The 17392-nt window shown below is 35.4% G+C and overlaps 1 protein-coding gene across 3 annotated transcripts in view; it reads right to left on the reverse strand.

The window, feature by feature from the left end:
- Window positions 1–17392, reverse strand: part of ARHGAP12 (Rho GTPase activating protein 12) — a 122080-nt gene that overhangs the window by 36753 nt on the left and 67935 nt on the right. For 2 of the 3 annotated variants that reach the window (XM_047865780.1, XM_047865781.1), the window contains exons 5-6: window positions 12044–12184; window positions 10789–10869 (exon numbers count right to left, since the gene is read on the reverse strand). In XM_047865780.1, the coding sequence (XP_047721736.1) occupies window positions 10789–10869; window positions 12044–12184 (222 nt within the window). The remainder of the gene's footprint in view (window positions 1–10788; window positions 10870–12043; window positions 12185–17392) is intronic. The other variant, XM_047865782.1, reaches the window with a different exon arrangement.

The raw sequence follows: 17392 nt of genomic DNA on the forward strand, positions 1-17392 counted from the left end.
CGTCTCATTCACACCGGTGTTATAAAAGTTAAGCAGTATAGGGGCACCTGGGTGGCTCACTGGGTTGAGTGTCAGACTCTTGATTTCGGCTCAGGCCCTGATCTCACAGTTTGTGAGACGGAGCCCCGTGTGGGGCTATGGGCTGACAGCACGGAGACTGCTTGGGATTCTCTCTCTCCTTCCCCCTCTCTCTGCCTCTCCCTGTGTGCCTCTCTCTCTCTCTCTCTCTCTCTCTCTCTCTCTCTCAAAATAAACTTAAAAAAAAAAAAACTTAAGCAGTGTAAAAAGTGCTAAATATTGCCCTAATAGTAGATTCTCAGTAAATATTAGTTATAATTTGTAGAACGAAGTTGTTGAACAAATTTATTATTTTAAGGTTCCTTCTAATTCAAAAATCCACATGAATTCAATTTTTGGTTTAGGTTTTTAAAATAATTATTGCATATAAAACAGTATCCTCACATTTAAAGGGTTGTTTGTTTTTATTTTTGCTTTCATTTATAAGCCAAACATATTATTTGTTTCTCTGAAGTGGTAAAACATAGCAGACCAGAAGACAGAGATGGTATTGGTTGGAAAGACCAATCCTGAATATATCAGTTGTGTGCAAAGAACAGAAAATAACTACCCCCTAAAATTACACAGAAAATTAAGAATGTATTACCAGTAAGGTATTAAATCATGTGTTTGAAATGTCAAGTAGATCAGCAAGCATAAACATTTCAGAAATATGACGTTTAGGAGTTATACTGATTTATACAGCCAATTTTAATAAATTATAAGTAATAAAACATAATTAAACGACAAAAAATTACAGGCTACATTCTTCTCCTGAAAGCAAAGGACACCTAATACCTATCTACTTCTCTCACCTGTAAAAAGCCCATCAAATCTTAAAATTTTAATGATTCATTACAATTCCAGTAAAATTATATTATAGGAACGTTTTTAATATTAAAAAATCTTCCAACATGTTTCTCTATGCCATTTTTTTAGTCCCCAAAATGAGCCTATATAGGCCCCCTAAACTGTCTCCCAAATCTGTTACTTCATTCTTCACATTAAAATTTGCCAAAGCCAGGCAGTCACATACGGCATTTGTTTTTAAATCACTGTTGCTTAACAATTAGCAATCTTAAAATCTGTCACAGAAGTTCACAAAGGGATCATTTCTAGAATGAACAAAGATGAAACTTAAAGGCTACACCCCCAAAAATTCTTTGCCAGAAGTCTCTAAGTGAAAACAGAAATACATTTTCCCTTCAATACAAACATCGCAAGAACTAAAATGTATAGCTGTGTAGAGACATGTATACAAACCATAACAGATACCTACCTTAGCTTATGAGCTTTATAATTACTATAGTTGCTGAGAAATCCTTTCTACACGGTATCAAAGATAACATAAAACTAAACTGGGTAATAAGCACAATTGTAAATGTGTTGGTGGTTTTACTAGGGCATAGTAAGTTCATAAAAACAAAGCATAAATAAAATGTCAAACAGAAAATACTGCATAGACAGAAGACAAAAACAAGGCACCACATAATTAGAGAAAGGAAAAATAATTGTTATTTTTGCACAGTTGTGTGCAAAGAACAGAAAATAACTACCCCACAGTTAAAACACATGCACACACACACGCGCATCTAGTTAAAAAGACGGCTAAGTTTAAAACTTTTCTAATCCCATTAAAAACACCTTTTTAACAATCTTAAATGAACTTTTATTTGAATTATTTCAAACATATACAAAAGAATAAAGACTCTAATGAAAACCCACCATCAAGTTTTAGCATATCTAATAGAAGACATTGCTTTAAGTACCCTTTAAAAAAAAAAAGGAAAATATTATAGACATGTTAGAGACCCTCTGAACACATCTTTGAGATTCCATTCCCCCCCCCCCCCAGCAGCATCATATAATTCAGTGGTCATCATTCTCATCACACTTTGATATATACTTATGCACCTATAAATATATTTACCTGTGGAGTTTTAAAAGTGATATAAATGGAATCAGACCACATATTGCATCATTCTTCAACTTGCTTTTTGCATTCAACATGTTATTGTAAAAAACATATCCATGCTGCTGACTATGCAATTCTGACTCATGTATTTTCACTTCTATAGAATATTACATTATATGTAAACACCACAATTTAACCATTTTGCTACAAATGGATACGTCTAAGGTGGCAGTACTAATTTATTTATAGTTCTACCAGCAGAACATAATGCTTTGCACTGCCCTACTTGGAATTGCTGAATTTATATGCATTTGTATATATAAAATAAATGTTAAGTACACATACACATTAAAAAATATGTGAAAGGTGAAACGCTAGCTCAGTGTTTTAATTTACATTTTTTCCTCTTCTGTGTATTGCTTAGTCGTGTATTTTGCCTAATTTCAACTGGACTTTCTCTTACATACAGAAAGGATCAGGAAGTTCTTTATATATTTTGCTTCTAAATATTTGTAACCTACTTGAGTTCTTGAGTTTAATACACCTTTTCCTAGTCCATAGCTCAGCTTTTCCCCTAAAAGGTACCTTTTGTATTAGTGTTTTGTTTAATTTGATGTAATCACATCTGTCAATCTTTCCTTTTATAGGTTTTCGTTATTGTAGTCTTTTTAAGAAATCCTTCCCATTCTGAAGTCAAAGATATTTTTATATAGATTTTAAAGTTTTGCTGATTAAATTTACATCTCTCATCTACCTGGAATTAATCATTAAGTATGACATGAGTCAAGATCTATACTTCATTTTTTTTTCCATGAGAATAACCAATAATCTTAGCAACATTTATTGCATAGTCCATGCTTAACTCATCGATTTGTAATGCCAGATCTGAGCTTTCTATTCTGGTCTATTTCTCTGTATGTGTGCTCTTACTACCCATCTTAATCACTTATTTTCATGAACCTCATCCCTCACATGCCCCACCTCCCATTTTCAGGAATACTTGGGTTCTTCATAGATAGACCTTTGTTTGTCAACAAAATTTAGCATCAGTTCCAAAAAAGGTGGAGAGGGAAAAAGTAAGTGGAAATGCAGTGAATTTATAGATTAATGTGGACACTGCACTAACACTGGGCCTCCCTGTCCAAAACCACAATGGCATATTGCACAATTTATTCAGGTTTTATGTTCTTCCATTCTGCTCTGAAATTTTCTTCATTAAGATCTTACAAACCTTTAATTGGTGTATCAGTAGTTACAACTCTTCTTGTTGCCACTGCTGCTAATGTAAAGAGGATCTTTATTTCTATCACATTTCAAACCTGACTTTTTACTAGAGAAATGGGTAGTTGTTTTTTTTCTTTTAAGGTTCTTTATTTATTTTTAGAAAGAGAGAGAGTACCCTCATGAGTAGAGTACAGGCAGAAAGAGAGGGAGAGAGAGAATCCCAAGTAGGATCTGCACTGTCAGCTCAGAGGCTGATGCAGGGCTTGATCTCACAAACCATGAGATTTAAGGCTGCCATTTTGTTTTTTATCCTGTTTATCATTCACATTTCTTCTTTCTTACCTTCCTATGGACTACTTGAAAAGTCTTCACTATTAGATTTTAATTCATCTATAGTTTCTTGAATATATCTTTTGTTGGTTTTTAGTGACTGCTCTAGGAATTACAATTTACATGCTTAATTTACCACAGTGTACTAGTATCAACATTTTACTATTTCAAGTGAAATGCAGAAAACGTATTAACAGTGGTATCACTTTACTCTCCCCTCTTTATGGTACTGTATTTGGCTGTTTTAAGTATCATCTCTACCAGGGCACCTGGGTGGCTCAGTTGGTTAAGCGCTGACTCTTGATTTCGGCTTGGGTCATGATCTCATGGTTTGTAAGACTGAGCCCCATGTTGGGCTCTGTGCTGTCAGTGGGGAGCCTACTTGGGATTCTCTCTCCCTCTCTCTCTGCCCTTCCCCTGCTCATGCACATGCACTCTCTCTCTCTCAAAATAAACTTTAAAAAAGTATCATTCCTAACTACAATGAGTACTTCAGAAATGTTTTAATTTTTGTTTTGAATGTCAAACATAATTTTTAAAACTCAAGACAAGTCTCCTCAGATATTCACCCTTTCCACTGTACTTTCTTCATTCTTGATGTTCCAGGTTTTCTTCAGTTATCATTTCCCTTCTGTGTGAAGGACTTCCTATAGTAATTCTTTAAGAACGTGATACTGGTAATAAAATTCTTACTTTCCTTTCCTTTGAAAATGTCTCTTTTACTTTCATTCTTGAAGAGCATTTTTGTTGGATGTACAATTATGGGTTTACAGTTTTTTCTTTCAGCATTTGAAAAATGTTATACCACTTCCTTCTAGCTTCATGGCTTCTGATAAGACATCCACTGCCATTCAAACCACTATTACCCTGCAGCTACTGTGTTGAGTTGCTTTCAAGATTATTTTAGCAGGAAAGGAAAGAGAAGTCTTTAGTTTACAGAAATCTGACTACTATGTCTAGATGTGGGTTTCTTTGGGTCTATCCTGTTTAGTGTTGCTCAGATTCTTGGTTTGCCTTTTGCCAAATTTGAGATGTCTTCAAACACCGTTACTGCAAATATTTTTCAGCTTCACACTCTTTCTCCTCTTCTTCTAGAACTCCAATAAAATGAATATCATAAATACCTAACACTTTTGTATTTTCCCCACAGATCTCTGAAGCTCTGTTCATTTTTTAAAACTTTATTTTTTGGTGCACATGCTCATTTCAATACTATACTTGTGACACGTTTGCTCAAAATCATTAGGGAAAGCTGGGGCACCTGGGTGGCTAAGTCAGTTGAGCATCCAATTCTTGGTTTCAGCTCAGGTCATGATCTCATGGTTTCATGAGTTCAAGCCCCGCATCGCTCTGTGTTGGCAGCACAGAGCTTGCTTGGGATTCTCTCTCTCTGCCCCTCTCCCACTCACACTGTATCTCTTTCAAATAAAAAAAATAAACTTAAAAAAAAATCATCTGGGAAAGCAAGTCACATGACTGAACTCAGTTAACAGCAGAATATACCTCCACTCACAGTGGGAGGCCTCTACAAGGCACACAGCAAAGAGCACTGATACAGGAGTGGGTGCAGAACGGATCCAATGATGCACTCTACCACAGTAGGTAATATGGTCCTTTACCCTTTGATGGTTGTTACAACTGTCTCCCTATATTGAAGTTCTGAATATCCAGTAAAGTTTGTCAACACTAGATTTATTTTTATATATCCTAGTCAGTATTTAAGGCATATTTTCTAGTTAAAGACTTATGCCTTCATTCAATTTTAGAAAATTCCTAGAAATTATATTTTTAAATATTATTTCCCTATCTTTTTTCCATTCTCCTCTTCTGGAATTCCTAGTATATGAATACAGGAAACCTCTCACCCATCTTCCATTTCTCTTAACTATGCTTTAATATTTGTTATCTTTCTGCCCTTCTGTCTGTAGTTTACACTACTGACTACCCACATTTTTTATCGCACTATCTCTTCATCTGAAATATTTCTTTTTTTAAAATGTTTTATTTATTTTTAAGAGAGAAAGAGTGTGCATAAGCGGAGGAGGGACAGAGAGGGGTGGGGGGACAGAGAATTCAAAGTGGGCTCCATGCTGATCACAGAGAGCCAGATGCCAGGCTCAAATTCAATAAACTGTGAGACCATGACCTAAGCCAAAGTCAGATGTTCAACCGACTATGCCACCCAGGCGTCCCTCACCTGAAATATTTCCAATTTATTTTTTATCATATTCACCTATTAAAATATCATTTGTATTTATTTTTCATAATTTCTTGTTCTTTTTAAATGAAATACTTCATTTAACTCTAGACATCTACAACATATTTATAAAGTCTTCATTAAGTTATTTTAAAAAGTAATTTCAACTGGAGTACAATGTTCTGATTCTGGATTTTTTCATGTTTATATAAGTGTTGGGGTTCTTTATGTGTTTTACTTACAATTTTGGATACCAGACTCATTTTGAGTGGGGGACATTTTGTTTTGTTCTCTTTTCATTCATCCTTATTTTTCTCTCCCAGTCCTTCCTCCTGTCTAGTTTTTTGTTTGTTTTAGTTTATTTATTTTTGAGAGAGAGAGAGAGAGAAAGAGAGGACACGAGTCGGGGAGGAAAAGGAGAGATGGGCAGAGGACCCAAAGCAGGCTCTATGCTGACAGCAGAGAGCCCAACACAGGGCTTGCACTCACAAAATGTGAGATCATGACCTGAGCCGAAGTCGGACGGACATTCAACCGACTGAGCCCCCAGGCACCCTGCTCCTGTCTAGTTTTATGATCCCCTTCACCTACACCCAATTTAGAACCAGGTATGCATAAATATATGTGTGTATGTATTCTGTCTCACTTAGCTGTCATATGAACATGTTTCTTCTTTCCAAATTTACAGCAAACTCCTTGAGGGTAAAGACCATGCCCTATGCATTTGGATCCATTATAATACCTACACAGAGCTGACAAAGATATATTCATAAAATAGTTAGCTAAGTTTCTAATATCTATCTGCACTGGGAGTTACAAACCTATCTGATAGAATTTATTTTGGATTTACTAAGTGGTAAATTGCTTAGAGTACAAAATTTAACCTATAATTTTCTTTATCATACAGTAAAAATCCTTTAAATAATGGTTCTAAAACATTTTGTCTTTTTTCCTCATTCCCACTGTACCCAAATCAAACCTCCCTACATCCAATTTAGTTAGAAGTTCAAGAAACTGCCCATTCTGACTTTGTCCAAGTGGCAAATATTGGCAGAAAATGAGATAATATCACAAAACTAATGACTCACTCCTGGTCACAATCAGCACTCACTTCCATTGTTGTGGAACTATCCTTAAAGGTTTTGATATCACTTAGTCCCTTGCCTCTCTTCTTTCTTTCATCCAGGGCATCTCCACAAACAAGTTTCTTAATAGTGAACTTTTAAGTCTTTTGACCAAGGAAAGTATAGGAGTTAATACAAAAACAAACAAATATTTAGCTACCAGTTAAGTATAGGTTCCAAATTGCTCCTTACATAAGGTCATCCTGGAAGCCTCTTCTTTCAATGGACCCTGACCTGAGACAAATCGCTCAAAAGGCAGCTTGTGTTTGATCTCATTACTCCAGGTAATCAGAAACTACTATGAAAGAACATGTAATACAATAAGATTTTTCTATAACTCAAATGATATTTGACATACTTATATGAGCTACAATGAGAATTTGTCAAGTGGAACAAAAATTTAATATATGTTTAAATTATTTAATTAATAATATATTAATAAAATATTGGCCTTCTATAATCTAAATCACTTTCAGTGAACTAAATTTCCAGCACATTTATCTTCTGATGTCTTCAAGTAAAAGCAGATCTCATATTTTATAAGCCCAATACAACCAATCACTGTTACATAGTTCTCAATATTGAATAATTATGTCCCCAAATACATATTCTTTTCCCAGCACATAGGTATTAACATATTTTGACTCTCACCATCCATAAGATTTTCAAGATTTTCAAGATTTTCAGGGCAGTGAAAATACATCATACAATATTATAATGATGGACATGTCAGTATACTTTTAACCAAACACACAGAATATACAATACCAAGAATGAACCCTAAAGTAGACTATGGACTTCAGGGATTATGATGTGTCAATGTGGGTTCATCCTTAGTAAAAAATATACCATTCTGGTAAGCAACGTTGATAATGGGGGAGGCTATGCACGTGTAGGGGATATCTGAGAATTCTCTGTACCTTCCTCTCAATTTTGTTGTAAACCTAAAACTGTTTTAAAAACTTAAGTCTTAAAAAGAAAAAGAAAACCCACAATGTGATATCTTCAAAACTCTTTGCATAAAGGAGTTTTGTAATTAAAATATAAAACTTATCGTCATTAACAGTAATATGTCATGGAGGCGCCTGGTGGCTCAGTCAGTTAGGTGTCTGACTTCGGCTCGGGTCATGATCTAACAGTTCGTGGGTTCGAGCCCTGCATCAGATTCTGGGCTGAAACCTCAGAGCCTGGAGCCTGATGAGGATTCTGTGTCTCTCTGCCCATCTGCCACTATTGCTCTCTCTCAAAAATAAAAACATAGGGGCGCCTGGGTGGCTCAGTCGGTTAAGCAGCCAACTTCAGCTCAGGTCATGATTTCGCAGTCCGTGAGTTCAAGCCCCGTGTCGGGCTCTGTGCTGACAGCTCAGAGCCTGGAGCCTGTTTCAGATTCTGTGTCTCCCTCTCTCTGACCCTCCCCCGTTCATGCTCTGTCTCTCCCTGTCTCAAAAATGAATAAACGTTAAAAAAAATGTTTAAAAAAAATAAAAACATAAAACAAAACAAAAAAAAACCAACAAAAAAACCAGTAATACATTATGTTGCAGATAGCATTTGTGTTTTTTTAAGTGTTTATCTTTGAGACAGACAGAACACAAGTGGGGGAGGGGCAGAGAGAGGGAGACACAGAATCCGAAGCAGGCTCCAGGCTCTGAGCTGTCAGCACAGAGCCTGATGTGGGGCTCGAACTCACAAAACCATGAGATCACGAACTAAGCTGAAGTCGGAGGCTTAACCAACTGAGCCACCCAGGCGCCCAAGTAGTACCTATTGTCTATACATAAATTTTAATACAACTTCTCATTTTGAAACTACTAAAAATATGAAATACTTTTTTCTGCTGAGCTGGACAAAAGAGAAAGTACCTGTGTGAAATAAGTGCTAAAATATGTGAATATAAATAGTCACTTGAAGATTTGACAAGGCTTTTTTTAAACACAAGAAAAATCCAGAGCTGCACTTGATAGTCAAATTAACCAAAAGAGCTATTATTTCCTTTATCCCCAACCCTTATCCCCGAATGTTAAGTTTGCATTATAGCAACTTACATCGTTCTTTGAGATCTTAACATTTTATTTTATTTACAAAAATTTTTTTAATGTTTATTTTTGAGAGAGAGAGGGGAGGGAGAGGCAGACAGAGAAGGAGACAGAGGATCCAGAGCAGGCTCTGTGTTGACCGCAGAGAGCCTGAGGTGGGGCCTGAACTCACAAACCATAAGATCATGACCTGAGTGGAAGTCAGACACTTCAATGACTGAGCCACCCAGGCACCCTGAAATGTAAACATTTTAAAAGGTGTCAGACTTAAGGGCACCTGGGTGGTTCAATGGGTTAAGTGTCTGACTCTTTATTCCAGCTCAGGTTATGATCTCACGGTTCATGAGATCGAGCCCCAGGTCAGGCTCTATGCTGATAGCATGGAGCTTGCTTGTGATTCATATTCTCTCTCTCTCTCTCTCTCTCTCTCTCTCTCTCTCTCTCTCTCTCAAAATTAAAAGATAATACTAAAAATAAAAGCTGCCAGACTTATAATGGAGTTCTTATGCTAGTGGCTCAAGATAGGCCACAAAGATGTTCTTAAAAGTCAAGTACAAGCGGTTCATCTTTTTCTACTAATATCAACCCTTATAATTTCATACAAGAATTAGAGGCAGATAACCTTCACATAGGAAGAAACCACCATCATTACTACTTTACTAGATAGTGTTTCCCAATCTTCAATTTAGTAACAGTGAGTTTTTCTATATGTATCTTTATACTAATACTTTTCTTTAAATTGACTGACTTTGGTAAAGAGACAAATTTTTTTAAAAACTGGAGTTTACCTGATAATGAACACTACAGATACGTCTGCTGACTATGGCTGTTTTCTAAAACATCAAAATAATATACCAATTAAAATTTAAAAGCCTGCTTGATATCATTTAAAATGATCTCAATACTACTAGTGACAAGTACATGACCACCCTGAAACCTGCTGCCTTTTTTTTTTTTTTCAACGTTTATTTATTTTTGGGACAGAGAGAGACAGAGCATGAACGGGGGAGGGGCAGAGAGAGAGGCAGACACAGAATCGGAAACAGGCTCCAGGCTCCAGGCTCCGAGCCATCAGCCCAGAGCCTGACGCGGGGCTCAAACTCACGGACTGCGAGATTGTGACCTGGCTGAAGTCGGACGCTTAACTGACTGCGCCACCCAGGCGCCCCACCTGCTGCCTTTTAAACTCAGCCCTAGTGTACTTATCTGAAAGGAGATATCCAGTGAGAGCCCAGAATATCTTATCAGCACATGCTGCTAATTACTGACACAATTACAACACATATTTACATATGAGAATAAACTGGAATATTGAGCTGCTTTTTTTTTTAGTCCTAAAAAAAAAAAAAAGATTAGGGGCACTTGGATGGCTCAGTCGGTAAAGTATCTGACTTTGGCTCAGGTCATGATTTCACGGTTTGTGAGTTCGAGTCCCACATCAGGCTTGCTGCTGTCAGTGCAGAGCCAGCTCTGGATCCTCTGTCCCTCTGTCTCTGCCCACCCCCCACTTTCGTGTGCTCTATCCTCCCTCAAAAATAAATAAACACTAAAAAAAAAAAAGATTAAACATAAAATCAACCTCACGTAGAAAATTCAATATATTCAAGATAACTAGGTATAAGATGTCATTATTGGCACTGAAGGGGATGCTTATCTCTAGGAACGATGAAAAACTGATTTCAAGTTAAACCAGAATTTTTGAATAGAAATTATCAGTATTATATAGTATTATAAAGATAATACACATCTTAGAAAAATTTACCAAAAAGATTCTCAGTGAATTCTGAAAAAAAAGTCTTGTTCTTTAAAGGTTGAATAAAAATTTTAAGTAAATCTGCTGAAGCCATTTTCAGATAATATTTTATCTGCTATTTAAAACAGAAATTCAGTGTTAAGGTTTATTACCTTTGGCAATTCCCATTCTGACCGAGATCCATCTGCACTGTAGTAATATTGTCTACCTTGATCATCAACATGCTTGAGCCACTATAAAAACAAAATAGGTGTTACTTTTTCAATTTAAGTAAAAGTGAGTTTAAGCTTATACAACCAGAGATATTAGATATTTTCTTAGGAATTTTATTCTACTTGCTCAAGAACACTATAAAAGAAATTTACAAACTTATACTAATAGATGTGTATTTTAAGTTTGGTAAAAATAAGTAAACTCAATATTAATTTCTTTAATTGAATTTCTTTTCTCTCTCTTTCTTCCAGTGTGTCAAGCTAGTTCCAATGTCAAGCACCACTTAATGTAAGAAATATGTAACAAAGATACACAGATACACATATACACCAGACACAGAGCCACACTCACTCTGAAAACAAGGTTGAGAAATTAACAAGAGAAAATTTTTTTTAATCTTCAAATATAAAACTATTGAACAATTTAAGCCAAACTTAATGCAAACCCTTAGGAATTACCTCCTGTAGCCAACAAATTTCTTACTCAACATGATTTAAGTAATACTAATAAAACTTCGCATAAAATAATACAGGGAATATGAGGGGCAAAAGACTAAGCACTGCTAATATAAACAAAATTGTGAAATAAATGAAAACTAATGTTTCCTTATGTTCTAGTGTCAAATAATTAAAGCAGAAATGAGGGGTAAAAGCCCATCTCCATTTATTCCCAAAGGTCTATTCTCTAGGCAAGCACAACCTTACCTTCTCTGATGACACGAGATATAATACATAAAATTTCAATATGCATTCCCAAAATAGTTAATCAATCATAAAATAACTAGATTCATGGTTTTTGTTTTACGTAACTTGGTTATAAAATAAAAAGCATAGAAAGTGAAGCGGTTTATCATAGTGACACATGCTGAGAAAACGATTCCCTAAAAACCATTCCCCCTGCAAAAAATATAAAGAAATATGTTTATTGAAGAAGTTTAAACAGAATGACACTCAATAGGTCTACTCTTATAAAGATTTGTCTTAAATGGGTTTTGACACCACAAGAATCACTGTAATTATAAAGTTTAAAACCATGAATCAGTAGTTATAGTGAGTTTTCATGTTGTCAATTGCCATGACTACAAAATTACAATAAAGAATATTTTCATGAGTTTTTAAAATACCAAACTTGAGTACACAACTATTTTATGAGAAGATTCTGCCAAGAAAACTAGATGAGAAAAAAAGAATGTACCTTTTCATTAGTATAGTCACTGGTATATAAGGTATGCCCACGTTCATCCAACTCTTCTGACCAACCCCTTGGAGGAGAACCACACTGCCTATCTGACTGGCTGTAACAAATGCTGTGGTAGTTTTCTTCTGATGAAAGAAGCTATAAATAGTCAGAAACATAAGTATTTTTCTTCTTTGAAAAAAAAATATATATGCAGCAGTTGCAAATCTAAGCAATAAACTGTATCTGGCTGAAGCACTAAGATATCTTGACTATATCTCAATATTTTCAAAACAAATTGTTAGTCTTTCAAAGAGTACACTGTAAGTGGTAAGGTGAAATTAATAATGGTTATTTTAGCACAATAATGCAAACCTGGAAAAATTCTCTATAATAAAACTGAAAACAATGTTTTCAGACTGAGAGATAAAAATGCTGCCTTCTATTTAATGTTGCTTTTGAACCAAAATCAGGTTAAAAACTGACAGGAATGTGTGTATGGGTATACACATCCATGTGTAAGCAAAATAGGGGATGAGGGTACTTCATTAGACTGAGTTTCTTAAAAATTCTCACTCACCTATATATACAAGTTCCTAGACAAATGCCTGACAGTGTTCAAAAAATAGATCTTGAATTATTTTTTTAAATGTGTGAAACTGAGAGGTAAGAGACATTAGTTTTATAATACTGTATTTTATATCCTAAATTATTGGCAAGATTTCCTAACTCATTCAACCAAACGTTTATTAAAGATGGTTGGGAACTGAACTTCAAAACAAGAAAAAATAATATTAAAAAAATTCAAACATGATAGATGAAAAAATTCAGTATGGAAGTAACTTAGGTATACTTTACTTTTAAAAGCATGAGAGAGGGGCGCCTGGGTGGTTCAGTCGGTTGCGCTTCCGACTTTGGCTCAGGTTGTATTTCACAGTTCATGAGTTCAAGCCCCGTGTGGGGCTCTGTGATGACAACTCACAGCCTGGAGCTTCAGATTCTGTGTCTCCCTCTCTCTCTGCCCTTCCCCTGCTCACACTCTGTCTCTCTCTCTCTCAAAAATAAGCATTAAAAATTTTTAAAAACAAATAAAAATAAATAAAAGCATGAGAGAATCCAGACATATAAGACAAGCGATTGAGACGGAGAAAACCTAATCTCTGCTTTTTTCAAACAAGAAGTATCATAATGTGAGTAGCAATTTACTTACTGCCCTAAAATGTCATTAATTCAACAAATATTTACTAGATTAACTCTCAGGTGCAAATGACCTTTCCTGGGTCACTTTTAGGTAAAATAGTTTCTACAATTAAATCTTACTTAATCAGACTGCATTTTCTCCCACCACAGAATACTAAAATACTAAATGGTCTAAAATAGTAAAATGTGTAGATTCTCAATGTTTTAGAAGTAACTTAAAGATACAAACATACTAATAATAACATAACACAAAAACTGACATAAACAACTTTACAGAAGCCTTGCATAAAGTGCGCTATATATGTTCTGTAACAGGAATTTTTTTTAATGAAAACTTATTGCAAAAATCAGAATTTATTTTTATTTAATTGAGGCCACTTAAAATATAAGTTCATGTAGGCAAAGTACAATAAAATCTTTTAGAAACAGAGAAAAGAAATCTATACAGTAGAATATTATTCAGCCCTAAAAGAGAATGAAATTTTACCATTTGTGACAACATGGATGGACCTTAAGGGCATTATGCTAAGTGAAGTAAAGCAGAGCGAGAAGACAAATACTATATGATCTCACTTACGTAGAGTCCTCAAAACCAAACAAAACAAGCTCATGGATGCAGAGAACAAACTGTAATTGCCAGAGATGGGGAAGGCAGGTTGAATGAGCAAAGGAGACAAAAGGCACGAAATTCAGTTACAAAGTGAGTAAGTCATGGGGATATAATGTACTGCATGGCAACTACAGTTAATAATACTGTATTGCATATGTGAAAGTTGCAAAGAGAGTAGATATTAAAACTTCTCATCACAAGACAAAAACTTCTATAATCAAGTGGTGACAGATATTAACTAGATAGTGGTGATCATTTTATAATATTTACAAATATTGAATCATTAGGTTGTATACCTGAAGCTAACAAAATATTATATGCTAATTATACCTGAATAAAAAAAACTAGTAAAATTAATTTAGGAAACAAAGTTACTAAATCAATTTTTTTTGTAAATATGACTTTCTACTTGGCAAAATGCTCCCATCATTTCCCAATTTTTGTGCAGTAAGATGTTCCTTTCTTCCATGAAAAGAAACCTCCAGTATCTCAATGTGTTTCATTACAGAACCAGGAGTACTTTGAAGACCTTGATTGTTTACTGCTAGAAAGGAGCTATTTAGTGGCAATTAAATAAAAGTTAGATTATTTTTGGCAAGCATTGTCAATGTTAACTGTGCTATATACTCATAACTCCATTCAGCAGCATACTTAGCTCAGTAACTTTGGGGTATATATTTTGCAGCAAACATGGCCTAGTAGAAATAAAGGGGGCTACACAGATGTCCCATTTACAGGGGAATGACAGGGAGGTACTGAAATGGGTACCTGGATTAAAACAATTTAAAATATTAATTTTTTTTAAGTTTATTTATTTTGAGAGAGAAAATGAGCAGGGGAGGAGCAGAGAGTGAATCCCAAGCAAGGACTGTGTCAACACAGAGCCTGATGTGGGGCTCGATCTCACAAACCCGCAGGATCATGACCTGAGTCAAATCCAAGAGTCCGACGCTTAACTGACGGAGCCACCCAGGCACCCCTAATATATTAAATTTGTTAACACATTCTTTAAAAAAAAAAAGTTTATTTTTGAGAGAGACAGAGACAAAGAACGAGCAGAGTAGAGGTAGAGAGAGGGAGACACAGAATCCAAAGCAGTTTCCAGGCTCTGAGCTGTCAGCACAGGAGCCTGATGCGGGGCTCGAACTCATGAACCACGAGATCATGACCTGAGCTGAAGTTGGACACTTAACAGACTGAGCCACCCGGGTGCCCCAAATTTTTTTAAAAAATTATCAAGAAGCAAGAAACTGACTAAGAAATACTCAGAAGTCAAAACTAAGTAGAAGCAAGAATCCAAAAGTATAAGTAGAATATAAAGACCAGCTTTCTCTTTGAAGGCATTTGCCAATCGCCAAACTAGAACATTACTTTTCAAAGTCATGAAGCATTGGGAAACAGAACTCAAGACTACCAAAAGTAGGGAGTCTAACAGAATTCCCCCCTGAAAATAAAGAACTGGGACCCCAAAGAATTATACCCTCAGATTATCAGTTAACCAGAAACAAATTTTGTCCCTTTATTCCACACAAGAGAAATCACAGGAATCTTCCCAAATAATGGAAGAATGGGAGGGAAGATGGGAGAATCTCCAGCCACAAACCAGTCTTCATGCAATCCAAATTACTACAACCTAGGTGGCCTATAAAAACTAAAGCTGAAAATTCAGTTTCAAATGTTCACAGGATACTAACTTCCTGGCAGAAACAAAAGCAAATCCTCTCTGATGGAACAGACTGTCAACCCCAGCACTAAAGACTTCCTATATATGAACTATAATCTCATCTTAAAATACACACACACGGACAAGATGTGAAACAAAACACTGTAAGTTAGAGTCAGCAAAAAAGCAGCATAATCCAACTCTTAAAGACTTTATATACTAGAATTATAAAAAATAAAAGACTAAAGAAAGATAGGACAAATGAAATATATGATCCTTTACTGGATCTTTTATTCCAGGAAAAAAAATGTAAAGGATATTACTTGACAAATGAGAAACACGGAATATTAACTATGTATTAAATAGTATTCCAATATTAAACTTGAGTATGATAAATTATTTTTCACCAAAAAAAAAGTTTTACTAGAAAATGTCCTTATCCTTAGAAAATAAAATATTATGTTGTCTTATCCAAAAGGTTCAGAAGAAAATTACTGGAGGGTAGAGAGCAGAAGGAGGGAGAGAAATAAAGCAAATGTAGCAAAATTTAAAACTGGTAAATCTTGACTAATAAGGCTATCTAGTATATGGATGTTCACTATTCTATTCTTTAGGTTTAAAACTTTCCAAAGTAACAAGATGGAGAAGCTCCCCCAGATAAATAAAAACTAACAGGTTTTTAAAATTCAAGGATTGGTTTAATATCAAATAAAGAAGGGGGATCCTGGGTGGCTCAGTTGGTTCAGTGTCCAACTCTTAAATCTCGGCTCAGGTCATGATCTCACCATTTGTGAGTTTGAGCCCCCTATTGGGACTGTCAGTGCAGAGCTTGCTTGGGATTGTGTCTCCCTCTCCCTGCCCTCTCCTGCTCACACGGTCTCGTCTCTCTCAAAATAAATAAATAAACTTACAGAAAAAAGATGCAAAAACAAATAAAGGTGAAGAATAGTGAACTGGAACTACATCTAAAAATTGAGAAGCACAGAGAGACCTAGAGACATAATACACAAGTATAAGGGAAATCAAGAGACATGACCAATGTAAGCAGATTAAATGTTCCTCTAATCAAAGTTCCAGAATGAGAGGAAAGAGAAAATGGGACAGAGGCTATATATAGATGACCAAGAATTTTCTAGAACTAATCAAAGACAGGGCTCCTCAAGTTCAAGAACCTCAAAAAAACCCTGGCAGGAAATAAAGATACCCTCACCTAATCACATCATAGGAAAATTACAGACATGGAATTTAAGAGCTGCCAGCGAGAAGAGACAAGGAATGACAATCAAACTGAGAGCTGAATTTGCAATATCAACAATGAAAGCCTGAAAACAGGAGAATAAAATAGTCAGTGAACTAGGAAAAAACAGTCAACTCAGAACTGTTTATCAAGTAAAGATATTCTTCAAATATGAGGAAAATTAAATTTTCAGACAAAACTAGATTCTATCACTAATAAATCTTCACTAAGAAAATTTAAAAGTACATACTTAAGACAGTAGTTAACCAAAAGTTAACCAAGATATCTAATTTGCATAAAGGAGTGTGAGAAAAGAAAGTGCTAAATACAAGGACAAATTTACGAGACACCATGTACAAAGAAGGGGCTAAAAACAGAAATAAAAGACAAGAACAGCAAACAGCACACGGTTCTTGTATGGTTTTAAAGAGCAAGAAGATACTAACTTTCAAATTTGATATACATGCACCTTAACACTTATACGGCAGGGTTCTCAACAGCAGCACTACTGACATTTAGGACCAGATAATTCTTCATTGTGGGAGCTTTCTTTCATATCATAGGGTGTTTGATAGCACCTCTGGCTTCTACCCACCCAATCAATGCCAATAGCCCTCCCTGAGTTCTAACAACCAAAAATGTCCCCAGACATGGAGT

The sequence above is a fragment of the Prionailurus viverrinus genome, chromosome B4 (assembly GCF_022837055.1).
Source record: "Prionailurus viverrinus isolate Anna chromosome B4, UM_Priviv_1.0, whole genome shotgun sequence".
Classification (NCBI taxonomy): Eukaryota; Metazoa; Chordata; class Mammalia; order Carnivora; family Felidae; genus Prionailurus; species Prionailurus viverrinus.